Below are 25,559 nucleotides of genomic sequence, written 5' to 3'. Positions count from 1 at the left end.
CACCTAAAACAATGAAGAATATGAACAAAAATAATTGTTGCCGATGTGTACTAGCGGTCACGTGGTCTTGTTGAGTTTTTTTTTAACTAACGTTAACCATTTTTCCGGATTATATTATTATACATTGTATTATATGTGATACTGTCAACAACATTGTTTTTTTATTTTTCCCTCTTATATAGCCTCACAAACACAACACATTCACAAAATCAAACGTCAAATTTATTAGATAAAATCAATACAGTTATTCACGTAGGCAATGCATCTTAAGCATTCATCATGGTATTTAGAATGACTCGTTCACTTCAGGTCTAGATTCACAATATTTAATAATTTGCTAATGACTAAAAACTGACAATGAAAACAACTAAACTGTTAAGTACTCTTAGTTTGTTAGGAATGGTCAGGTATCCATAGTAGAACACGAAGACCTTGGTCAAGTTTCGTTTTGATTTGATTTTCCCCTGGGATCATAATAGTATGTAACATAAAAACAGAAAAAGATGTCAGTTGTGTACAGTTTGATCCAGGGGAAAGTTTTGTGTTCTCTCAATCTCACTGTTTCAGCACAGGCAATTCTCTGGGCTTGAAGAATGCCTGGGACATCCCCATAGCATAAACATACACCTTGGTGTCCACCACTATTTTCTCTTTTTGCAGCAATTCTTAAAAAAAACAAGGAAAAGAAACCAAGTTATATACAATGACTGTGTCAATACAGGTTTTTACAAACATACCTGTATCCTTAGATTTATAATATTAAACTTATAGGCCTTATAGTAACCTCATTAAAGAAAGAAAGATGTATTTTTACCAGCATGACTACCCACCATCAATTTTTTGTTGAAATTCATCTAGAGGTAAAAGAATAACCTCCACAAATTCTGAAAAAGAGGCAAAATGTGTTTTCAGAATAAAACCTGCTTAGCAATAATGGTGATTTTTTCTTCAGGAAAATGAACACCTACCTCCATCACCTGGAAATGGTGACAAAACAGAGAAAAAACGATTAAAATGTATGAATTTCAACATGTCCAGTGATGTAACATCAATAAAACTACCACTATACTTGTAAGTCGCTTTGGATAAAAGCGTCTGCTAAATGCCTAAATGTAATGCACTATACTTACCCAGCTGCTGAGTGGGGTTTATATTTTCAATATCATCTCCATTAATGTGCACTATCACAATCTGTGTAGTGCAGTTAGACAGGCCTGGGTCTAAACATGTGACTAAACGTCACAAAAAGTGACAGGACATGTTATAAAAATAGGCAAGGCTATATAATATATATTTCTATTAAAAAGGACATATAGGTTGCACCTGGAGTGATGCCCACTACTTCTCCTTTATAACCCGTTTCTTCCTTTAGTTCTCTCAAAGCAGCAGCTTCAGCACTTTCATTTTCATCTATCAGACCTAAAGCACAGATGCAAGGTATGCATGCATGTACTCCACAAACATTCAAACACTTCTCTGTGTTTTAAAGTTTTTTAAGGCTGTTTCTGACCTGCAGGAAATTCCAGCGTGTAACATCCCATCGGTGGTCTAAACTGCTTCACCATGACAACACAGTCCTTGTGAAGGGTCCTCTTCAAAAGGGCTATGATTCCCACACCTAAATATCAGTTACAATTAAAATCACAAAGCATTAGAAAAATAAGCATGAGTTAAAATGAGAGTGTGTGGGGTTGAAAGAAACCAAACAAACCATCTGCTGCAGTGCCAGCTACTCTGGTTGTTCTCTTTGCTGTTTCCCAAATCCTAAGACAAAGATCCAGAAAAAAAAGATTTCAGGCGTTAATTCTGTGTTTCCAGTTACAAATCATAAAATTCACCTTATAGATCTCCATTTTGAAAATGTAATTTAAATACATGGACCAGGCTTTAGATTGGACAACCAATAAGGTGTGGTATGATGGGATGAAATAATCATTACTCCAGTGAGAGACAAAACAACACATCCACATTCCAGACAGATCAGAGGTCGCACATCAGTCACAGATCAATACCTTGTGCTTCCAGAGGGATCCACATATGTGGTCTTTTCCAGCTTTACCCATTTTCCACTCGCAAGCACCTTAACCCAAACACATTTAAGTCACATTTTAGTGTTGAACAACACTGAGAAACATGTAAATGCTGAAAATTACTATTACAAATACTATTACAAACCACCAGCTGCAAATTATTACAAAATCCCTAGTGTGTTTCGTTACCTGCCGGATAACATCCCACCAACAAAGAACGCAACACCAGTAGAGACCCTTATAGTTTCATTAAAACCAATACAATTCCCATTATATTTTTAGAAGCGTTAAAAGATTTAATTAACGAGTCAGATTCTCACCTCCTCTTTGACAACATGAGGTTCGGTAGTTTTCTTTGGAGAGCTCATCTCGCATGTGTACAGAAGCTGATCAGTTATATTATGTGCACTGGTACAGATACAGTGATTCTGCACGTACAAGAAATTGAATTAGGGCATATGATGATGTCATGACAACTACAGCCAATCTAACGTAACTTCAAACTCTTTTACACATACACAAACTTATCTATGCTTGGCATCTCCATTGAGTTCAATTAGTGGTTGACGTACCAGAAACGTGTGAGTCTAGCGAATACGTCTATAAATCACAAAACGATAAATCGCTGTGAAAAGTTTTGTCCCGTGTGATTTCGTGTTTAATGAACATCTGCCCATATGTGCGCGGCTAAAACATTCCCCATTTTATGACCATTATCCTTTTATCGTTTTATACATTATGTGATTAATTATGTTCATCATATTAATGGAAACAAATATATAGGAACGTAAATCATCTCTTAAAGCAATACATTGTATTTTTGTTTTAACACAAACCAGAGTTATAAAACGGAACTGTAGTTTTAGGTATTGTCGTTAACACGGAATGTTTTTGAAGTTGCACAAGTGTTAAGCGTGAATTTCAGACAGCATGAAAAAAGAGCAGGTTGTAAACTGTCAGTTCTCGGTTTGGTATCCTTTATTCAAGAAACACACTATCAAAAGGTAAGACTGCATATTAATCGAGACTATATAATAATTGTGATACCATGGCACTTTTTCGAAAGGGGCTGAGATAGCAGGAAAAGAACCCCGCTAGGAAACAGTTTATATTGAGTGTCACTAAACATAGATAATCGTACACTACATCTTAAAGTAGTGCAAAAGAAGATATGACGATGTTTCATGTGCTAGTAATATAAAAATGCTAGTGGTAAATAGAAATTGTACTTTCTAAAACAAACCCTAATTTTAAAGAGTTGCAAAATTTAGGTAAACATGATGTGCTGATTTAGTCACTATACATGTTATTCGCAGTTTTTGATGGTTGTCGTTTTGTTTCCAGCTTGATTCTACCTATACCTCAAAATGTAATCGACTATTTGTTAGATGATGGGACACTTGTGGTTTCTTGCAGGTGAGATTAGGGCAAACTTTTGGTTTGAATCAAATTTACAATTTCGTCTTCTGGCTATGGATAGAATGAATGGCTGTTTATCTTTACAGTGAGAACGACAATCAGCACACACAGATCAATAACACTGATTCAGATGAGGACGATATTCAGGTATGTGTGTGGTTGTGTTAAATGTGTCCTACATGAAAAAAAAATATTTCACCAAGTTATGAACGTTTTCTCATGACTTGCTTTTCAGTGGACTGACGACGAAACTACAACAACAGTTACAGTGAGTCACATGCTTACAACCAATCATAGCTCAGCAGTAATTTTGTGATGTCAGAAAATGTTGTGAATATTTTGCAGGCACCAGAATTCCCAGAGTTCAACATAAAGGTACAGGAGGCAATAAATGTTCTGCGTGGGTGTGTCTTCCCAAAGCTCAACTGGAGTGCCCCTCGAGTAAGAAGACCCCAAAAACCCTTCTGACGAATTATGACTGCAGAAATAAGCCATATCTATTATCAAAAGTTTTTCTGTTGTCTTTGCTTCTTAGAAATCATTTTACTCACTCATAAATGTCTTTCTTCCACTCAGGATGCCAACTGGATTGCATTGAACAGTTCCCTACAGTGTCAGAGCCTAAGTGACATCTTCCTTCTTTTTAAAAGTTCAGATTTCATAACACATGACCTCACAAAGCCGTAAGTGCTGAGGGCATCTGACCTCCTAAATTAATATTTAAACACATTTAGCACTTAAAACTGCTGTGATCTTACATCCTGTTGTCCTCCATGTGACTGCTTTGTAAGTCCCCATGTCTAATCTTTGGAAGTAATCATTACATCACTCCTTTGGCAGATTCCTCCACTGTAGTGATGATTCTCCAGACCCAACCATTAACTATGAGGTAAAAACACAAACAAACTCTTGCACTCTGTGCAAATTGTGCAGATAATTTTGCTTCATAGCACACCTGTTGAATGAACCTCTAAATATCTTATGTAACATTTTTTTTTTATATGGCACTTTTTTGTCCAGTTGGTGTTGAGGAAATGGAGTGAGCTCATTCCAGGAGGGGAGTTCCGCTGCTTTGTGAAAGAAAACAAACTAATTGGTATAAAATCTGCCTATACACTTATATTTCCTATATTGGTTTAATTGATAACATTTTGTATACTTAAATGCTTATACCTTTACATAAAACATGCATAAGGTACATTCAGGCTTATTGGTTTGTAACTTTGGCACAGAACTTCTCTGACATTGCATGAGATAAACTAAAGGGCTGATCTAGATTCAGTACTGAGATCAGTTTTGTTTTTAGCAATCTGTCAGAGAGACTACACACAACATTACCAGCACATTGCCAAACAGGAGGCAAACGTGTCCAGCTCTATACTAGAGTTCTTCAGGGACCACATTCAATACAAGTTCCCAGATGAGGACTGTAAGTGTTTCAGTGTAGATTTATACGAGAACATATTCTTCATTTCTTATTGGTAACATAAGGGCACTAACAAAACTGTTTCTATTTTCAGTTGTCCTGGATGTTTACAGAGATAGCACAGTAAGATTTTCATAAATTAGTTTGGCTTTAATCCTTAATAAGTCTTTAATACCATTGCACAAAACTTACATTAACATATATGTTTATGGAACTCATTGCTTGTCTATAGGGACGTGTGTGGTTGATCGACTTTAACCCATTTGGTGAGGTCACAGACTCTTTGCTCTTCACGTGGGAGGAACTAACCTCAGGGAATAACCTCACAGCCAATCAGACGCAAGAGGAGACCGTGCTGCAGGTATGTGTATACTGTGAATGGTATAGTATGCAGATTTTATGTATGTCCAGATGACCATTTGCCAAACTGCAGTATACAAAAGAGTTACATTGTTTATTGTTGCATATTGCACTCTATATTGCTTTGTTTTAACCTATATAACATGCAGTTGTTTTAAAAGTATATCGTAGTAATACTAACAGCTCTTATACTGTATTTTATAAGGACAGACCTGCATTTCGTTACACTACCAGTGAGGTCACTGTGCAGCCGAGCCCATGTCTGTCATACAGAATCCCGCGAGACTTCCTGGACCTGTCCACTGGAGAGGACGCCTATAAACTCATTGATTTTCTTAAGCTGGTAGGTGAGAGGAGGAAACGGAGCAGTTTTTTCTAGAAAAACATTTCAACTGATATTTCTTTGCTCTAATTACAGAAGAAGGGTCAGCAGGAGGAGGAGGAGTCTGAAGAGGAAGGGGCGGGTCCTCAGTTGTAGATAATCAGAGATGCTGTATACCATTGGTACTTTATTCTGAACCTCTGGGTTATCTTTCAGCACTGTTTACTTTCAATCCTGCTCTAACACACCTACCTGTCAATCGGGAACATTGACAGGCTAGTTCATGTTAAGATTATATAAAGATGTTGAGCAGGAAGGCGGTGGGTCAGTGCCGACCCTGTGTAATGCTTTGGCAGGCTTATTTATGCTTCTGTACGGGAGAAAACCTTTTAAAAATTGCATCCACAGTAGTGCTCAAACCAAGTAAATTCAGTGTGCAATGTTACAAACTGTACAAAGAAAAAAAATAATGTGTAATAATTCAAAAACACAATGTTTCGGTGTTGCTGCAAAGTTACAACTAAAATTGATCCTGATCCTGAAGTCGTAATTCTGGTCATTGAAAAAGGTGTGTTAAATAAAGGAGACTTTCGAAATGTGCAATGTTATGGGTCCCCAGGAACAGGAATAAGAAACTCTCAGCCATAACATCTATACAATGAAACCAAACAGGTGCAAGTAAAATTCACAGCGTCATCCTTCTCATTTCTTTCTTTCTTTCCTTTTTTGTTCATCCACATGAAGGCGCCAAATAACTTCTGTATATTGGTCCAGCGAAATAATCTGCAATTGCTTGAGCGTTTCTTTAGGTGTAATATAATACAAACATGATGTTATTATTGACCATTTTAGTTTTACTAAACACCACAAAACTTGTTTAAAAGAAATACTCGCATTGTAGTTATTTGTTTACTCGCTAAACAACTCATTTTTTCATGCTTGTCCTTTTGATTTTTAGAAGAATGTTATGGTGGACTTTTTATTGCATTTTATGGTTTGCTTTTGTTTAGTTGCATTGCTTGGAATGCTTTCTAGTAGCTTAAAAACTCAGATGCAAGTGGGCTAAAGTGGACCCAGACCAAGAGAAATCACAAAGATGAGAGAGGGTTGGAGGAGACTGACAGAAAAATCAAACTGCTTAGACTTGCTGACTAAGAACTGGTGAAGAGAAAGGGAGGGACAGATTTTCCTGAGCTGAGAAACTGCAGTGGTTTGCAGCTGGAATACTCATGAGCTCGTAGACTACAGCGCAGGAGCTGAATTATGCACAAACAGAAATGTAGTCCTTGCTCCGGTATACATCTACAGTCTGGAGCTTTTGACCACACTACAGCCGTCTGTACACGGTTTCACATAAAAAAAATTCACCTTCGAAAGACGGGCATGTCTAAGGTTTGTCATCATCCGCCTGGCACCTGCTAAGAGAAGCCACCAGATGTAGCCAAAAAAGATTTGTTTTATATTGTCCAAACTACTTCATAAATCTGCAAATTACACCTTTGCATCAAATGCACTGACCATTCAATTACCAACCTCTCTGACATATAAACTATTTCAATTAATCTGACTGATGATTAATTTAAAAAAAAATGCATTACTTAAATCACACATTTAAATCGATGCATGCTTTTTTACTACTTGAACTTCGATGCATTTGGTGCAATGCGAATAATGCACACAGCGTCTCCAGTCTGTCATGCATTTACTCTTTGTCAGGTCGCGCAGTAAGCAACAGAGCATCTCTCTCTCACGCACACACGTGTCTTACACACAATTTCTTTACTTTCTCACTCTATTCCAGTTACTCACTCCCCTCCCTCAGTCAATCTCTCTCTCTCCCTCTCCTTGATCGCTCTCTCACTCTTTCTCTTTCACACTCTCTCTCGCATATACGCACACCCTCACTCTCCTCATTGCCATAACAACAGATGCGCCGCATCAACCCGCTCGGATCTTTACGGGAACCGAGTGGCGAAATCAACCCGCACCGGTGCCGATAATAAAACGCCGCAGAGGTGACGCGTACGGCCCTCGTTGAACCATTTACGGCAAACCGAGCCGCTTCGGGGAGACGAGCACGCGGGACATCCTCATTCACCGGGTCTGTGCGGTAACGGCACGAACCGGAGGCGACGAGCGACGGACGGAGCAGGAAGCGCAGCGTGGGAAAGCGGGGGAAATCTCCGGGGATCTCCAGCGCTCGCGTCTCCATCTACGGTCGTTCCCGTGTTTTTCCGCCATGGCTCGGGAGAACGGAGAGGCCGGCGGGGATTGCTCGTGGAAGAAGCAGGTCGAGGACGTCAAGGAGATGTTTGAATTCAAGGAGGTGCTCGGGACGTGAGTTACTTTGTATTGGTTTATACCATATGTGTGTAGCAATAGCGAGACACGCGTTTATACTGTAAAAGCATAGTGCATTATTATGGGATTGTCGGTCTTCTCTTAATGAGCGGTATTTTGGTCTGATCTAAGGTTACAGGTAAATGTTTATGCGAACCCAGCACAGATAGGGTTCCCGTTTTGTTGGTAAACAAAGAACTGTTGGTAAACAACCGATCATAAGCGGCAACAATTAAGTATTTCTTTCCTAGATATGATATTTACTCATGAGAGAATCCAAACCCTGATGAAAAATACATTAGAAACCATCAGAGATATTGTAATGGGAGTTTTAATGGAAGCTGTAATTGTCTCTGTGGGTCTGTACTGGTAATGTGTTTGGTTTTATTGGTTGGATGTTATGTGGCCGATGGAAACCAATAGAACATACTGTATGAACGGCCTACAACACGACATAAAGGAATTTTGTCCATCTCGTAATTTGTATTCAATCATTTTCCTGTACACTGCCGAGACATTGTTTATAGTGCCCAGCCCTTTCGGTTGGTATTGGCTCTATACAATCTAGTTAATGCTTAGGTTGAAAACAGAAACTTGGTGTTTGTTTATGCATTGAAGGGCATGACAGTTTCCTGCATGTGATGCTTTTGCAGGTGTTGTGGTTGCAACAGTCTGTTTGGTGATGAAAGGTGTCGCCGCTATATCATCATGTTTTTATTCGCTACCCACCAGTGACTCGCTCGTGCCGAGCTGATGCATTTGGACCTAAAGACAAATCTAACAGCATCTTCGGTGTCTTTATTCTATATAGTACGAGGTGCACAAATGCACCAGTGTTATTGTGCATTCTTGCAGGGCCTGCACAGTGTGCTGCAGAGGGCTGTCCCGATGCTTTGACTGCAGTAATTTAATCTCTGTGCGCTAACCGGGGGAGAGTCGGATTAACCGGGTTGGATTATAGACAGGCCTTAAATAGATTGCTTCCAAAATGTTTAAGGCACAATCAAGGTAACACTTTACGTTATGGTCCACGTTGCACATATTGCTTGTTAAAGGGATAGTTCACCCAAAAATGAAAATTCTGTCATCATCTACTCACCCTCATGTCATTACAAACCTATACGACTTTTTTCCTTCTAGAGGACACAAAAGAATATTTCATTTAAAATGGATATTTTAAATAATTATATATTTCCGTCATAACATATGGAAATCTTTCGCATCTATGAAACATCTGATTAGGTGGGTCTGAGCTTGCCGAGAAGACACGGCCGTCATAGCAACCTCAGAGACAGGAGTCATGGCAACTCCGGCTGGCCCGTTCAAGCACATCATTAAGAGGGTCTCACCGATCTTCATTTTCCGCCTTATAAAAACCGCTGCTGTCGTGTTACGGTCCTCTCCGCCCACGCTCAGTTACACACAGATTTCATTTTTCCACCCACAGACATCCAGCTGGTCATTATGAACCGGTACACAGCACGCCTGATCCTTACAGTATTCAGTTCATTGTTACCCCTATATTGTCTTTTGAAACATCAATTATTGATTCTCCCTAAAATGGCAAACCACTGCATACATAATCCTGAGAATTATGAAGAAAGACAGCTGTGTTGGCGTCTCTAGGAGCGCAGACTGTATTTTTGCCCATATTCTTGACGGATGTGTCATATTCAACAGTTGGATGCCGCAGGGGCAGTTTTCTCAAACCGTTTCCAGAAATGAAATGTTTTCGGAGACCTCTGCTCTTACATTCATTTTCACTCATCTGGCACTTTAGGTCACGTGAATCATTCAGTTCGGGCTTGTTTGTGCCATAGGACTACGTCCCCCTACCTCAACACTTTCTTTATCTAGCTGTTACTCTCCCTATTTGTGTAGTCCACAGATGGATCACTTCCCGATCTGTCATGCCTGACCCTTAACCTTTTCGTTCTTGGACTAGATGTGTCTATTTTGGTTGCAAAAACAACAGCAATATGCGCGTTTGTCATCCTTTGAAAACACAAAAGCAGTCATTGTAACTGGGTGCTTTCTGCGTTCGTTGAATATCTCTTTGGCTGTTTTCATTTGCATACCTTTATGCTAATTTTGTGCATTTATGTTATTATGATAAGATGCAAAATATTTTCAATGACAAACTCGATTTTTTTTATTTGCTAAATGTGAGTGATGCTCGTCTGTGCAACTTGGATAGGTTGCTAATGTGTATCGAGTTGTTTGTGGGTGTTTGCTTGTCAAAATATTTGTATGATTTCTTTTATTTTCTTTGTAAGTCTATTTGATTTTTTAAAATCTGTGTGTTATCTCCCAGTAACAAGACACGTGATTTAAAATGCAAAGGAAATATGAATTACTGCGTCATCTATTCTGAAATGTCCTTCACTCTCTCTAGTAGACATTAGGGACACCAGAATTCAGTGTTGTGTTTCATCTCTGTGTGTGTACACATCCAGAGTTGTGCTAGCGATTGAATTATTCAGTACGCGAAAGCACCCAGAGGCCAAAAAAGGTCACATGATCACTCAACAGGTGCACGTGTGCCAGGTACAGCATGCGACTGTTAGCAAACTCTCAGAGCTCTGATGTAAAACACATGCGTGGTGCGCCGGGGCAGGTGACTCCAGAGGAGAAAAAGAAAAGGAAGACAAGTGATGAAAAAACATTGAGGCCATGAAGCCCTTAATTGCCTGCTCCACTTTTAGGCCTCTGCTCTTGGCTTTGTCCTCTGTAGAAGAATGTCTCTCTCTCTTTTTTCTCCCTCTCGGCCCATCATGTCTCATTGTTTCTCTCTCTCTCATTGTTCTTTAGTGACTTGCCTTGCAAGCGCGAGTGATTCGATTTTAAATCTTGATCTGTGCTGTTTCAGATGTGATTCAGAAAGATGTATTGATATATTGATTATTCGTAATGCATTTGTCCTGGGTTTGTTGGCACATAAAGCATCATTGTGAATATCGTAATCTTAAAATTTAAGTAATTTAAATGCCCTTTTTATTTGCTATTTAAGTTTCCTGTTTTAAAATTGCATTGTTCGATTAGTTTACAATGGTGGGTGTCGCAACAAAATTTGTAGTTTAAAGGGATACGTATAATTGATCGTTTACTCACTCTCATATCATTAGCATGTATGACTTCTGCAGGACTCAAAAGAAGATATTTTGAAGAATATTGGTAACCAAGCAATATAAACTTCCATTGTATTGACAAAGCCCATGTCTTTTGTGTTTTACAGAAAAAAAGAGTCATATAGCGGTTTGGAATGACATGAGGAATGATGACAGAATCCATTTAATGTGCAACATAACAACGAGAAGCTAATAACTTTAAGAAGTTTTTACTTGGTTTGAATAGATTTTCTGCTTAAAGCGAAAGGTTTTGTTCTTGTGAAAGTGTGTTATCTCAACGGTGGTTAAATAATGTGGTGACGCTTAAGTCCCTGAGTCAGCTGTCCAAAGTATGATCTTTAGCCACATCTCTTTCTGAATTCAGCTAATATTACAGACTGCTTAAAGATAAAGTGTGCAATTTTTCAAGCTAAAATACAATCCAAAATACCCGAAATCGTGCATTTTATTATTGTTTTTTGTAACCGAGGCCTGCGGAACTTGACAATTTTGCAAGAATTCCTTTTCAAACTTGCTGTTCTCATGAGCAGGCCGCTTCCCTTGTTTCGCAATCTGTTGCAGAGAACAAAAACCCCCACAGTTTGCATTTTTTCTTCTGCTGCAAACATCTCGTGACTGCTCTATTAGTTACCCCCATGTGTGCAGCTCCCAAAACCATCTGCTTTGTGCTGTCAATGTCTGCGGCACCAGAATTTGTCAGGTATTAACACGGTGACTCCCACAAAAGAATTACATGATAGGATCTTCATAAAACTTGTCTCATCCAATATGTTTCGACGCGATGCTTTGCTGGAAGTCACACGGTGATGTAAATTGTTTGGCTTCGAGGACACGTGCGGGATTAATGGAAGTAAATGATCTTCACGGTAGAGGAAACCCGTCTGGAGATTATCCTCTCTTCTGTGTTCTCCAGCTCCGCTGTCTCTGGCTCGCTGTGCGTGTCTTCTGTTCATCCGAGTGCACTGTCTGCTTTCTGCCGCTGATTTGATCCAAGGGGACGAACGGCTGTACTCGTGTCACCAATGTTTATCAGCAAAGCTTGTTCACTTAACACCAGCAGGCCGAATCGGAATGAGATTATGCCCAAATCCCATCTGCTGCTGATAACATGGGCTCGCAACACACACCGCCCACAAACAGTCTTCTGTATTTTTTTAGCATCTGATGTACTTTTGATGCTTTGATTAGCTCCGTCGTTTAAACAGGTTAATGAAAATGTAAAAAAAATCAAATTTTCACAGTTAGGGTTTAAATTAACCCAGAATTACGTTAACCCAGGGTTAAAAATGACGCTTGGTTTTTCCCGAATGCTTCCGCAATCACTTTTGCGACATTCCCTCGCAGCGGTCTTGACATGCTTTTCCGTTGGCATTTTTACAAATAGTGCCCACGAGTACGGCATAACCTACCAACACACAAGAATCATACTGTTCATTTCCGACTCGTGACACACCTTACAAGTCCATTAAGCAGGAAACAGTTTCCCTGGTGATGTTTTTATTGACATTTTGAAGCCCCTTTAAACGTATGCGAGTCGCTAATTATGGCCTGTTTTTTTCTTAAAGTCCTCCTTCATAACTCATGCCAAGCTCTAGCGTGTGTTATTGGGTAGAAATTGAGAGAGACGAAGACTTCAAATGTTCTTATGGACAAGGCGTGATGTAAAAAAGTAGAGATCCACTGATCTACAGGGACATGTGAGCATTAAGGATGTTAAAATGTAATTTTGGATGTCATACTCTAGTGTAGAGTGTATTTGAGATTATTTTGTGTTCTTCACACGTGGACGGTCCCCAAGTTGTGTGCATGTTGCTTGCATGTTTTTGAGGGATTTCTTGAACCGTGAGGCCCCTCGTCCCTGTTCGATCTCTCTCGCTTTCAGAGAACTTAATGCCCAAAAATAGCGAGAGAGAGAGCGTTACTACAAGATCTGTCCCTGCATCAGCTTTTAGCTTTCATTACAGTGATTATCTACAATCTTCCACTCGTCACGCACGTCGTGTTCTAACACGCTCGTAAACAGAAAGCTCGGACACAAACGCTGCCCATTACTTCAGGAGCGACCTCGGGTTATAAATAGTGACCGGCTTTTCCGCCCAGTCAGTCTTCCCCCAGCTTAGAGACTCGGGGCTTTTGGCATTCAGAGCAGGACCTGCTGACCGGTAGTCCAGCAATTTAAACCTGTTATGTTGGGTGCATTAATCCGTATCAATGTCAGTCTTAACTTCTTTCACGATCATCAAGTTGTTTGCTTGATTATACTATCTTAGTTGCTGTAAGCCGAGACTGGCCTACACAGTGACCAGCGCTTACGGCACAGAGTCACCGTTTGGACTTTGGAAACGTTGTGAGGGAACAGACTGTGTGCAGGGATAGTGATGAAGCTTGGTGTGAAGTTTTGGAACAGCGTGTTCATTATCTGCTTGGCCTTTGCTTAAGCTCTCCGCTGATTGTGAATGCAAGAGATTGCTATAGAAGGGGATTAGAGGAGTTTCAGCCTTAGATGGCACGCTCATAAAACGCCCAGAGTCCGGTCCTTGGTCTTATGATGCATATTACATACAAAATTGGCACCTGGCACTTACACACAACATCCAATCAGATTGATTGACTTCAGTAAGAAAGTCAGGATTATATTAGTCCACATTACAGACCCAGAACTGTTGTGTTGTGAAAACTTGTTATCACTGGGTTGGAAAAGTTTATTAGGTCAACTTTAAATCTGTGAAAGATGTTCAGTCTTTGGCTTTCTGTAAGTGAATCTAAACACAGGACACTGTAAACAATTATGTAATCAAGTCATGAGAACTTAAATGAAGAGACCATTCCAAATGTTCATATAATCAGCATTTCTAGATGTATTGTGGCCATTCCAGTCCATCGCCAATTTCAACAAAATCAAACCTCAGGAGTGACATGATGTCATCCAAAAGCAATGTGAAAGATTATCACAACTGTGATAATAGAGGTTATCACATAAAAAAAATCATTTAAAACTAAAATACTGTTGAAAAGTGAATATGAACTGGTTTTCTTGTCTGAAAAATAAACACATTTTACTTTGACCTGTTTTTCCAGTTTTCATTTTCTGCAAATAAAAAAGATTTTTATTTGAAATTTGGGAGAAATATTGTTAGTTTTTCACAGAATGAAACAAAAATGAACAGTTTAAAAACATATCTATAAACAGTAAAAAAAAGAAATAATTTTGGAATGGTCTCAATTTTTTCTATAATAAAAAAACAGGTGAAAACCAGGCCAAGTTTTCAAAATCTAATTATGAGATAACAAGCATCAAAGTTTAATTTCCACCATTAATAATGTTACAGAACGTTCTTTACACTATGTAGGAACATTTTATGTTTTTTTTACATTAGCTGGGTTTTCACAAAATAGGTGACCTGTACAGCCAATTTAAAACAAATTTAAAATTTAAGGCAACCAAAAATGTTTACAGTGCACATTTGTGATTTTTATAAGCTCTTTTTTTATAGTGCTATGGTCACTTTCCATGTCAGTCAAAGGGTCTTTTCATTGTAATAATTAATGATGTTGAGAGCTACAAAGTTCTTTAGTTACTGAGTTTGAAATCTGCTCCTTGTTACTATTTAAACTAATAATGGCAAATACAAACTAAAGCCACGATCTGGCCAATGAACGTTTAAACATTTTTATATTCAAAATATCGATATATTGCAATAAGAACTGTATTTTGTAAGTAAAACTGCTGTGGAGAGTGAGTATTGAGTCATTTTAGATATAATAAACAGGAAGTGAGGTATAAAGACCCAAGTTGTCTTCTTTAAATCCCTGACTTGACTTCCCTCTCCCTTTTTCAATGTCACATCTAATCCTGGTTCTTCCTGCTCTTTGATCAGACTCCAGCTCAGCGGTGGCTCTCTCCAAAGCAAGAATCCCGCTGTGAGCTCAGCCTGAACCACACGGAAACTCTGAGAACAGGGCTGAACATGTGATGTGCCCCCGTTACATCACAGCGACATTAAAGATTACACTGTCAGCTCATCCACAAAGCACATCACACACCTTTTAAACCCTCTCCAATTAAACATTTCATTATACGAGTCCAACTATAGTGTGGAGATTTAAACAAATGTATGTGACTACGCAGCCTAGAGAAGTTCAATAGAGGTGGATTTAGAAAACACTGGCATGTGCATCATAGTTGCAAATGGTAGTCAAATAAGAATAAATAAAAATAATAAATGGATTATTTTACTTAGTCTTTGTATTCATGCTAAATAGATTATCGGATTGGTAGCTGTGCAACCCTGAAATCAATCGTGTGTTGAGTCTTCTGTGTTCTCCAATGTGATTAATACACCCAACCAACAAATACAATCCATAGTTGCAGACGAATGCCTCAGCATCATTTACAACCACTCAAAACTTGTTTGATTTATGTGAGCAGTGTTGCTCGCACAGAACGCCAAGTGGCCGCTGCGTGGGTTTGAGTGTCAGCCATGGGTTTTGTGACAGGTGCCGAGGTCGTTGGTTACCATAGTTTTCATTTTCCGTCCGCTCGTCTCCCACACCCTCCTACGATGCATTGCAGCATCCTCACCTAGAGTTCAGCAATGTTTCGGCAACATTTCGCAAACGTTTTCCCATGCCAGCTCAAGCAGCGGTCAGTCTGAGTGCAACCGAATGGATGAGAGAGAGAGAGAGAGAGAGAGAGAGAGAGAGAGAGAGAGAGAGAGAGAGAGAGAGAGAGAGAGAGAGAGAGAGAGAGAGAGAGAGAGAGAGAGAGAGAGAGAGAGAGAGAGAGAGAGAGAGAGAGATCCGCTGCGGTGAAGTGATGTCAGCACGGCCCTCAGGGGACAGTGACCTCAGATATCGGAAAGCTCAGTCATTGCCCAGTGTTAAATGCCAGTTATTTGTTTGTACTGAACTGCTGTACACGACGCTGTAGTAAATCTTATTTGTATTCAGCATATTTGTATTGTTTTCCAGAAAGAAAGAAAAAAACTACATGCAATAAGATAAGACTTGTTTTCAGTCTATCTTGAATTGAATGGCATTTTTTCTTTTTCCATTTTCTAGTTTTTTATTTAAAAACAACCAGAAACAGTTCTTGAACTCTACATTTTAGATTTTGCAATTTGTTCAAAGAAAGTCTCTCTTAAGATTTTACCTTTTATGTGAATCTTCTTGCTTGTCAAACATGTTAGATACTGGGTATCAGTGCTGTAGTACTCGAGTCCAGACTCAAGACGTTTTTCTGTGGTCTCGGACTTGTCTTGGACTCGTTGGTATCTGCATTCGGACTTGTCTCGGACTCGGTCATTGGACTCGCCAAATGTTCTTCTAGTTGGTCTCGACCGAGTCCGATGATATTTTCTTCTTCCAAACAAAACCATCGATGAAGCATTTATTTTTGCTTTAGTTAGACTTTTGACTTTCATTAAGTTAATTCTCTTTCCTCTTGGAGTAGGTTACTTTTTGTGATGGGTGTCAAGCTGTAAAAAAGATGATAAATAATACTAAATGAAATGATCCTAAATGACTGATTTGAGTGTTCTGGTTCACAGCGCTAAGATACTGTGCCATATTAAACTGTTACTGTGATGCTGTGCCTCAACAATTGTATTTGAGCACACTGTTATAAGAGACAATGAAACCTAACGTTAAAACACAAGAATCAAGAACCCAACTAAAGAAAATACTGATCACAATAATGATGTTTGTTGAAACTTCTACATTCTTTCAACATTAATCGCGGTGGCAAAAGTGATGTTGAATCAATGAAGTCAACAAGCTGAGAATGGGAACATTTTCCATTGGAAACCCAGAATGTGATTGTTACACTACAATAAAAAGACTGAAAATCTGAAGTTGCACTTCGGCGGCTTTGGCAAAATTTCTATACCAATAATAAATAAAATGACGCTTTTTGATCATTAAAAATAAAGTATGTGGTCTTGATTTTTGAAGAGGATTCTTTTTTCTGTCTCTGTCTGGACCGTCTCATTTGGACTCAAACCTCTTTGGACTCGGTCTTGACTCGGTCTCGGACTTGTCTTGGACTCGACAAAGGTGGACTTGACTACAGCCCTGCTGGGTAAAACCTGCCCAATTTTCTCAGTATTTTAGGTCATTCAAGGAAATTACGGCATCATTTTTAACTGCTGTTCATAGAACCGATGGATGAATAATAGTCTAATAATCATAAGCGACAGTTAATAATTAATGAGAGTTATAAAGTCCTTTAGTTACTGAGTATGAAATCTGCTCTTTGAAACTACTCAGCTAATAACAGCAAATGCAAACTTATACAACGTACTATATTGTGTAAACGCTTTAGTTTTTTGTTTCTGATGACAGACAGCCCACAGTTTGCTTTTGTTTGCCTCCTTTGAAGGTTTCCTTTTCATTAAGCTTGTCTTTCCACATCACCTCTCTCTGTCTCTCTGTCTCTCTCTCTCTCCATGTTTCATGAGAGACCTACTTTGGGAAAGTTCCATTACAGGTTGTCCCCTCAGAAGCTATCTAAATAAAGTCACTTTTAATGTAAGTGTCTCGTATGTGCGTGGCCCATTTGTGGGGAGGTGGCCAGAGTGAATTGCTGTCCTTATTGTTGCCCACGGACAGCAGCGAGGTCAAAGCTCAAGTGCTCTCTCGTGACCATTTCAAAGTTAAAGAGTGTCATTTCGACGATAAAACGCTTCCTCTTAATGCAGCTTAATGTGCAGAAGCCGTAAGTAAGCCATTTGTAGGCCGACGTCCCCTAAGAGAGTGCGTAGTGATTTTGATGACTAAGGCACGTTTCTTAGTCAACATCTTTTGTTAGTCCTGGAAACACACTCCTGTCGAGAAACCCGAAGTGTTGCAAATGCTTTTCCGTGTTGACATTAATGGTGATTATGGTGTCGGCGTGTGCAGCGACTGCAGGAGTAAATGAACTGAAGATGAGAATGTGTGTTGGCATCGCACCCACAACAACAGTCTTCAAGGTTGATTTATCCCCATGTATCCCAGCATCCTCTCTGTGTGATTTCTCTGGGGTACCTTAAACTGGCTCACTCTCATCTCTGTCTTTCTCTCTCCTATAAAGGGTGTACGTGAGCTCGGACAGGCAATTCAACTATTGTTCTCGTTCATCAGATAAAGCTATATCTCTCTGTCATGCTATGAAATATGAGGCATAAAAGAGGATAAGTGAGATGGCCCTAACTCTCATATAGCCATTTGTGACCTTGAGTGTTTGCCGTGTCTGTTTAATTTAAAGCTCTTTATGCCACAGTACATTCTTTTCGTATTTTAATGAACAAATTCATGTTTCAGAGGCATTTTGTAAATAAATGGACCTGTAGAATCGTCTTCTGACAGCTGTGTGTGTGTGTGCTTTTCCTTCTTTCCCCAAATGTCTTATGCAGGTAACAGGTGGGAATCATCAGATGAGCAGAAACAATAGAACAGAAGATAATCGTGTCTTCTTTTTTATGTACTTAAGCGATTGTCTTCTCCCTCGACGCAGACAAAAGCTAATTTTCTTGCTAAAAGAATAGAAAAGATTGTGATAGCTGGTTAGCTAGTTACTTAAGGAACCTGTCTTGTGCTTAGAACAGTACGCTCAGATCCAACTGTGATTCCATCACAAATCTTTTACTATGGAACATCATCCGTGTTCACCCAAAATGCACTTGCATGCGCTCACTCTCTCTCTCTCTCTCTCTCTCTCTCTCTCTGTCGTGCTGTTTGCAGGTGCAGCCGAACGCGAAACATGCAGACTTCCTGTGGGTTTTACCGGCGCACACTCTTACTCCATTCACTCGCATCCACACACAGTACATACATAGACACACAAATAAACACACGCACACGCTCCGCTGAATAAACGTCGCTCAATGGAAACTGCAGCTATACTTTGAAGCGAGTTTTTTGTTAACAGATGTTTGATAATTGGAGCTTTATAAAGGAGAGCGTGAGTGGCCAGCTGTGTTGTTTTGAGAGAAGTTTGTGTGTTTTGGAGGCGCAGAACAGTCTAGTGTTAGTTGATCAAAGGTGGTGACCTAGGATACATTCTGTCATCTGTCATATTACTGCACAAATAACATGACATGAAAATATTTCCTTGCCCTCAGCACCGTTTTGTGTGTGTGTGTGGGGGGTGTTCACCAAAGATAACAGCATTTTTATTTACTTGGTTATTTTGAAGAAATTGTAAGTGGTTGACGCTTGAAAATACACTTTGTACTCTTTGTAAAGTTCATAAGTCCATACTATTGTACTGCATAGGGTGAGAGTCATTTAAAATAAGAACATGCATGGCGTTAATTTTAGAGTGAAGTGGGATTTTGCAGTAGCGAATTGAAGGGAGCGCACAGCCAGAGCGCGAAGATAATAAGACGTGTAATTACCCATGGTCCTTTGGGCCTGCCCTGGATAATATCTCAGAGAGAGAGAGAGCAAGAGCAATATCAGAGTGAGCATTCTTTTAACGTTGCTGCGCCGTTGTGCGCTCTATGAACCGATCTCTGAATGCCGTGTCTCAGTGCGTTTGTTAGATCTGTCTATCTCTTCGGTACACTTGTCAATGGGCTTATCACATCGTCGCTGCATTGTAACCATAGTAACGCCAAATGGATGCTCTGGATCCGGTGTGGTAAAGGGAATATGACACCGTGACTTTAGCAATTACCAGCGATCCTCTCTTGACTTGAAACAATTACACACACACACACACACACACACACACACACGCACACACACAGGAGAGTGGGATTATATTCCAGCTCGTGTGTGAACAATCCTCAAAACTTGAATTGAGCTGTGTGTGTGTTGCTCTGTGACTCAGGGCTTTTGATGGAAATTACAGGCTTCTGCAACCCACCGGTCGTCATATGAGTCACGACCTTAGGGAGACGTCAACACATAAACGCACACATCTCTGATCGCACCTTGTCAATCGCACCCACATCCTTAAACACGTGTTGGGATGAATCACACACTATTCGGTTGTTAAGTGGTGACGTAAGGAATACCTTTTTCGGGTCCAAGCATCTATTCATTTCAAGCGGGGCTACATCTTAAACAGCTGTTTATGAGCACTGTTTGCTCAGATTGCATATTTAAGGGAAACATGTATTAACTCAAAGTATAGGCTACACTACGGAATCTCCGACATCAATATTTGAATAAATGATGAAAAATAAATCGCTGACTGGCCATGTGGGATTTTGTTATGAAGATAAATGTTAGTAGTAAATTGTTTTATAGCTCGCCATGTGTGTATGTTAGCATTTTTGCCTATAGAATCTTATTGAGCGTTTGGAGCCGGAAACAGTAGGCTTTATGACCTTCCATATACCGTATGGTGGTGCGTTACGTCAGGCTGATGAACTTCTTGCAAGCACACAAACTTATTTGGAGTGTCGGGGATATTCATTATTCGAAAATGTGAAGTTAATTTGCTAATCAATATAAACACACACAAAGCTGGTGAGCCTCCTACCTACTAGACGGCTTTTTAAAACACAACAGGCTTGCTCACAAATTATGCAGAAATTCTGAGGTTGCAGAGAAGGAAAATCCCAGAATGCATTGCAACAAGCTCTGTCAAAAAGTTTAAACAGAGTTACAGCCTCGGCTTGGTTTGCATTCACTGTAATGAAATGAATGCATTATATTCTGAATTTTTTTTAGAAGCAAACACTGTGTAGCTCTTAAGCTAACAGATGGATGTCAAATTCCCTGCCGTTACTAACGGAAGGACGATACATTACTTTGGACAGTCAGATCAATAAAGAATCTCACTGCTTCGGCTGCAAGGTTTCCTAGCAACAAGCTTGCAGGACACTTTGATCCGATTTGAAACATTTCAGATGTTTTCAAAATATTCAAATATTCAAAAATGCTTGGCACCAAATCATCTACAAGTAAAGCCATCTGCAGATGTATACAGTACATGTTGTGGCATTGCTGAATAAGGGTCGAGGGTTGAATGATTGTACACACGCGGTTGACAGCCTTGACAGAGCATCCTTTTTCTTAGCGGAGACTATCGATCACTCCAGGCAAAGAAAACCAATCACAACGATTAATTGTCGGAAGTTAATAAATGATGGTGTTCTGTTCCATGGAGTGGAGATTTATGTATCCTGTGTATTGGTTTGGGGGTGGGTCGGTTAATAAATTGAGTTAGAAAACGGTCTATCTTGATTTAAGAGCGTCTGTACCCTCAATACAAAGCAAAGACAATGTTTTACCGCAGGTTACTGTATGTTTTTCTAAATGAAATCAGTTGGGTTTTATTTGTTTGTTTGGCATGTAGCACAGTAAGACACATCGTGTCCGACCCAGAAGTGCTGCCGTGGCAACACGGCTATTAAAATGAGAATGTGAAAACAAGCATATGTGTTTTGGGGTTTTGGTGTAACTGTTTGGTTTTTCTTGTGTGTGCTTGATGCATGTGATCTTTGGCTTTATATCTTCACAGCTTGAGTTAGCATAAAGGTCGGTGCAAAAAAGTTGTAAATAAATTGCATTTAACACATGTTTGTAATCGATGAGAAAAAGTAAAGTCAGTTTATACTTGTTTGTGCTTTGTTAATCTGAAAGGGGGTCAAAAAAATGATTACAATAAATGTGTTGAAGCTAATGTGAGATTAGTTTGGCAAATTCACCTAATCTGGCATGGACAAAAAATATATTTTTAAAGGGACAGTTCACCCAAAAATGAAAATTCTATCATCATTTACTAATTGTTTCAAATCTGTTGACTTTTTTTGTTCTCTTAAACACAAGAGAAGATATTTTGAAGAATGTGGGAAACCAAGCCGTTCTGGGGCAGCATTGACTACATCAGGAAACGAAACAACTATGGTAGTCAATGGTGACCCAGAACTCTTCGAACAAACATTCTTCCAAATATCTTCTTTTGTGTTCAGTGCAACAATAAAATGTATACAGATTTTGAACAATTTGAGTAAATGATGGCAGAATTCTCATTTTTTGGTGAACCATCCCTTTAACGTAAAGTAAAGCAACATCTCTAGTGCAGTAGTGTGAGAGAGAGACTTTGAAACATATCCGAGCCAACCCACAGTTTTAGATTAAAACACACACATACTTTTAGAGAGAGATACATTCCGAAATCACATTTATTTTGGAGTGTTTTCAGGGTGATATGCAGTGGTGGCTGTATTAAAATGCCCCAAGGTATTATTCACAAACAACCCTCCTTAATGCTAAGTAGCCTGTGCACCTGTCTTTATTTAGAGACGGTCGAACGGAAAGGTGGACAAGTCTAGGAAGGAATTTTAAGACTATTTTTGGCTGCATAGTTAATTGCACTGGGCTTTTCTGTCATTTTATTTTAACTTTTGGCTGCTTTAAATTCGGTTCAGGGAATGACTGGAATAAATTGGCGAAAAACAGTTTTGAATAGTTAAAGGTGAAATTATTCGGAATGAGCCATGTTATCTCAAATGGAAATGTGTTAAGCAGCTTTGCACTTGCAGATTAATGTAGTCTCGTAGATGAATAGCGTCCACAGTTTCAGATTTCTAAGGCTTTTATGTTGGCTTGTCTAGTTGCCGGTTGATTGCATCATCAGTCTGTCCATTCGCCCTTCTTTTGATTGTGGTATCACAGCGGATTCGGACTGAAGGGTGTAAGACGCATGAATAACCAAATTCCAAAAAGACCGTGACGTTTGTTAGAGCTTTTCTACATCATGTTATTGAGTGAAGATTTAGACGGAGAAAGTGCTGTAGTGGGTTTCAGTAAGGAGGAAATCACCCCAACGCACTGATTTCATTTAAACATGATCACCGATAACTGAAAGTGAGATTTGACCACTTATACAGTAAAGATTACTTAAAGATCACTTAAAATGCGACACTGTGGCGTGTTCTTTATATAGTTAAGAACTATTTCTTTATACAGTCGAAGTATAGTTCTTTTGTTAAATTCCTTTGTTTAAAAAAACTTTTTTTTCACATCCTAAAATGGGGTTTGCTCAGGTCTGACACTTGCATGCATACATGCATACCTAATCAACGTAGATAGATAACCCACAATTCTTTGCATTTTTTTGTGAAAACATGCTCTATTGTTATTGTTTTGGTTTGACGAAAGTTCTTATTGCTGTAAATTTGATAAAAATGTGATAACTGGACAACACTTACTGAATGAAACGTGCATAATAAGCTTAATGTTCCATACTACAGTTTAAAATGTTTATAGTTGCATTGTGTATGTTTCACATACAGTTTTCTTGAAGTATGCAAGCAGTACACTACTACTGCCCAGTTATCCCCCCTTATTTCTTCATTTTAGATATTTATTTCTTTCATACAATTTCAATAAAAGGCACTACAGATGCTTTGCTTTTTCAGATCTCCAAGCGCAACGTTTTAACATTATTTATTTAATATTTTCGGATGCATTGTGTAATTAACAATCATTGAAGCCTCTGTAATGGGTCCTCAATCCTGTCCGCTTTAAACCAGCTCTTATTCTCTCATTCTCTCTCTCTCTCTCGTTTCGGCAGTAACAAGTGGATGTTTTGTGTATAATTTGTCAACTGATCCCTAAAGGAGAGCACGGCAGCATAGAACCCTTTCAGCGAGAGTTGTGTGTGGGGGGTATGACTCATTGACTGACATTCACTGCAGCTCTGCTCAGCCCGTATGAAGCACGCTTGTCGATACGTATCGATATGTAGTTTCCTCAGCAGTGGTCCAGCTGGCATACCCGCACACAGCATCGGGAAAGTCAAATCACAGAGGCACTGAAGCCATGCTGACAAAATTTCAGTCATTCGGCACAAAGGCAAAAAACGCTTTACAGGCGCAAAATGACCTGCATTTACAAACACAATTTTCGTCCTGCGTGTACGCGGGCCTTTCTCTCACCGGTGCAGCTGTGAATGTGGATACAGAAATTATATGCAGGTATTGAGGTCTTGCTGGTGTAGCTGTATCTAGTTTGATTATTTTCCAGTGAGCTTGTCTCGACACGCCTGCCATGCACACACACACACAAACACGGCAGAAAAACACACGCTTGATTACACCTGACAGGCAGAGCATCTTGCATATCATATAAATCTAGCTCGCGTCACTCTCTCATCTGTGGTCTGAAATGATTGTCATTTACTGTGACTGTGGTGGATGGGGACGGTGTTTTAATGCATCTTGCTTCATTCATGTTTCTTCTTTACCGCTCATTCACTGTACAGTTATTTGCTGGTCTGGTGCTCTCCATCTCTGTGTCCGCTTTCCTTCATTTGTCTTCTTGATTTTCAGTAAGTTTAGTATGTCTAAAAACCACTGTTATATATGGCTAAAGCTTATAGCATAAGACTTTTGCTTACACTTGATGGAATATGTAAATGGAATGTATATTGGAATATGCGCACAGTACTTGTTTCGAAAATAATCTTTTATTGGCCTTGAAACTGACGGTCCAGTGTACAGAGACATGAAATGATGGGATGAGAGAGAGGGGTTCGATCCACCGGCACTGACGAAAAAACTATCTTTTGCCCAAAAAAATGCATAGTCCTAAAAATACCACTGTGTTTCATGTATGCAACCTATTTGACTAATTTCGGTTTCTTCCTCCTAATTTTGGGGTGAAGAATGATTCAAACATGTTTGGGGTATGTGTGTGATTCCTAAAAAACCCCACAAAGATGTCAGAAACACTAAGATGGGTTCATATCCACACAAAGAGCACAATTGCGTTTCATGTGTGTGACTTAGAAACAAGAGACATCCGTGACTGTGACCCAATGCACATCCATGCTGACAAGTGTGTGTGCTCGCGTGCGCGCAATGTGTTCTGTGTGTGCAGTAGCATAGCAACACTTTGAGATTGCCTAAGCAAATATTCCCGTAATTCTTTGCTCGGCGTTTTTGAAAGCTTTTATGTGTAGCGTCAGATGGTAGATGAGATGGAGATTTTCTCAGGGACCTCATCAGCAAATGGGTATTCTCAAATTTTTACACCACATGGCGCCAAGCCACGTCTCTACGGGCACAGTCACACAGAGTGCTGATCATTACTTGCGTATGAGCTATAACGGGCATGTTTTGATTAAGGTAGAAAGTTAAGGTCTCTGACCCTATAGTGGTATGTTGGGCATGCGAGTCATCAATATCATTTAATATACAAATCTTTAGCCATAAATGTGTCCATAAATTCTCTCTCTCTGTCTTTAAAAGGGGTGCATTCTCAGAGGTGGTCCTGGCGGAGGAGAGGGCCACGGGAAAGATGTTTGCTGTCAAGTGCATTCCCAAAAAGGCCCTAAAGGGGAAGGAGAGCAGCATCGAGAACGAAATCGCCGTTTTGCACAAGTGAGTTCCATTTCCTGCACCTCGCTTCAGTACCACACCTGTACCCATGGCAACCGCATCAACCCTCTCTTCTACACTCAGTTTGCCAGTTGATAGGAGCTTGTTTGCCTTCAAGGTTTGACCTCCAGTTACCGTGGTAACTCTGGTGCCCTCATCCAATTACAGAAGGGAAGCTCCCCCAGATATTCTCTCTGTCTGAAGCCGTACGTG

General features: G+C 39.6%; 3 protein-coding genes across 4 annotated transcripts in view; 2 read left to right on the top strand and 1 right to left on the bottom strand.

Annotated features, from left to right (window-relative positions):
- Window positions 1-200: 200 nt before the first annotated feature.
- nudt5 (nudix (nucleoside diphosphate linked moiety X)-type motif 5) lies at window positions 201-2,711 on the bottom strand. Of its 2 annotated transcripts, none has more exons than XM_057324435.1 (9): window positions 2,603-2,711; window positions 2,351-2,458; window positions 2,013-2,080; window positions 1,712-1,764; window positions 1,511-1,618; window positions 1,324-1,419; window positions 969-1,232; window positions 831-884; window positions 201-665 (listed from the first exon to the last, which is right to left on the bottom strand). In XM_057324435.1, the coding sequence occupies exons 2-7, from the start codon at window positions 2,396-2,398 to the stop codon at window positions 1,099-1,101; spliced, it is 507 nt and encodes a 168-aa protein (XP_057180418.1). In that variant the 5' UTR covers window positions 2,399-2,458; window positions 2,603-2,711; the 3' UTR covers window positions 201-665; window positions 831-884; window positions 969-1,098. The 2 variants fall into 2 exon arrangements, with proteins under 2 accessions (XP_057180418.1, XP_057180419.1); XM_057324436.1 differs by having other exon boundaries at window positions 2,549-2,663.
- A 217-nt stretch (window positions 2,712-2,928) lies between these two features.
- Window positions 2,929-6,417, top strand: cdc123 (cell division cycle 123 homolog (S. cerevisiae)). Its single transcript, XM_057324396.1, has 13 exons — window positions 2,929-3,034; window positions 3,375-3,446; window positions 3,536-3,596; window positions 3,685-3,717; window positions 3,795-3,890; window positions 4,026-4,132; window positions 4,290-4,338; window positions 4,470-4,545; window positions 4,756-4,878; window positions 4,970-4,998; window positions 5,108-5,236; window positions 5,441-5,578; window positions 5,654-6,417. The coding sequence occupies exons 1-13, from the start codon at window positions 2,961-2,963 to the stop codon at window positions 5,711-5,713; spliced, it is 1,047 nt and encodes a 348-aa protein (XP_057180379.1). The 5' UTR covers window positions 2,929-2,960; the 3' UTR covers window positions 5,714-6,417.
- Window positions 6,418-7,302: 885 nt separating this feature from the next.
- The window catches only part of camk1da (calcium/calmodulin-dependent protein kinase 1Da), a 40,727-nt gene continuing 22,470 nt past the window's right edge, over window positions 7,303-25,559 (top strand). The window contains exons 1-2 of the mRNA XM_057324373.1: window positions 7,303-7,894; window positions 25,218-25,349. Of these exons, the coding sequence (XP_057180356.1) occupies window positions 7,797-7,894; window positions 25,218-25,349 (230 nt within the window). The 5' untranslated portion in view covers window positions 7,303-7,796. The remainder of the gene's footprint in view (window positions 7,895-25,217; window positions 25,350-25,559) is intronic.

This window comes from Triplophysa rosa, linkage group LG24 (assembly GCF_024868665.1).
Source record: "Triplophysa rosa linkage group LG24, Trosa_1v2, whole genome shotgun sequence".
Taxonomy (NCBI): Eukaryota; Metazoa; Chordata; class Actinopteri; order Cypriniformes; family Nemacheilidae; genus Triplophysa; species Triplophysa rosa.
The sequence above is the reverse complement of the archived record's forward strand: the minus strand, read 5'-3'. Positions and strand labels throughout refer to the sequence as shown.

What these genes read in the sequence shown, in the direction of transcription:
- nudt5 (XM_057324435.1), bottom strand. Translation starts at nt 2,398, where the DNA reads ATGAGCTCTCCAAAGAAAACTACCGAACCTCATGTTGTCAAAGAGGAG. An exon ending in AGCTGGCACTGCAGCAGATG is followed by an intron (nt 1,619 to 1,711) that starts GTTTGTTTGGTT and finishes ACTGATATTTAG; the next exon opens with GTGTGGGAATCATAGCCCTT. An exon ending in CACGCTGGAATTTCCTGCAG is followed by an intron (nt 1,420 to 1,510) that starts GTCAGAAACAGC and finishes TCTGTGCTTTAG; the next exon opens with GTCTGATAGATGAAAATGAA.
- cdc123 (XM_057324396.1), top strand. Translation starts at nt 2,961, where the DNA reads ATGAAAAAAGAGCAGGTTGTAAACTGTCAGTTCTCGGTTTGGTATCCT. An exon ending in ATGTTTACAGAGATAGCACA is followed by an intron (nt 4,999 to 5,107) that starts GTAAGATTTTCA and finishes GCTTGTCTATAG; the next exon opens with GGACGTGTGTGGTTGATCGA. An exon ending in AAGAGGAGACCGTGCTGCAG is followed by an intron (nt 5,237 to 5,440) that starts GTATGTGTATAC and finishes GTATTTTATAAG; the next exon opens with GACAGACCTGCATTTCGTTA.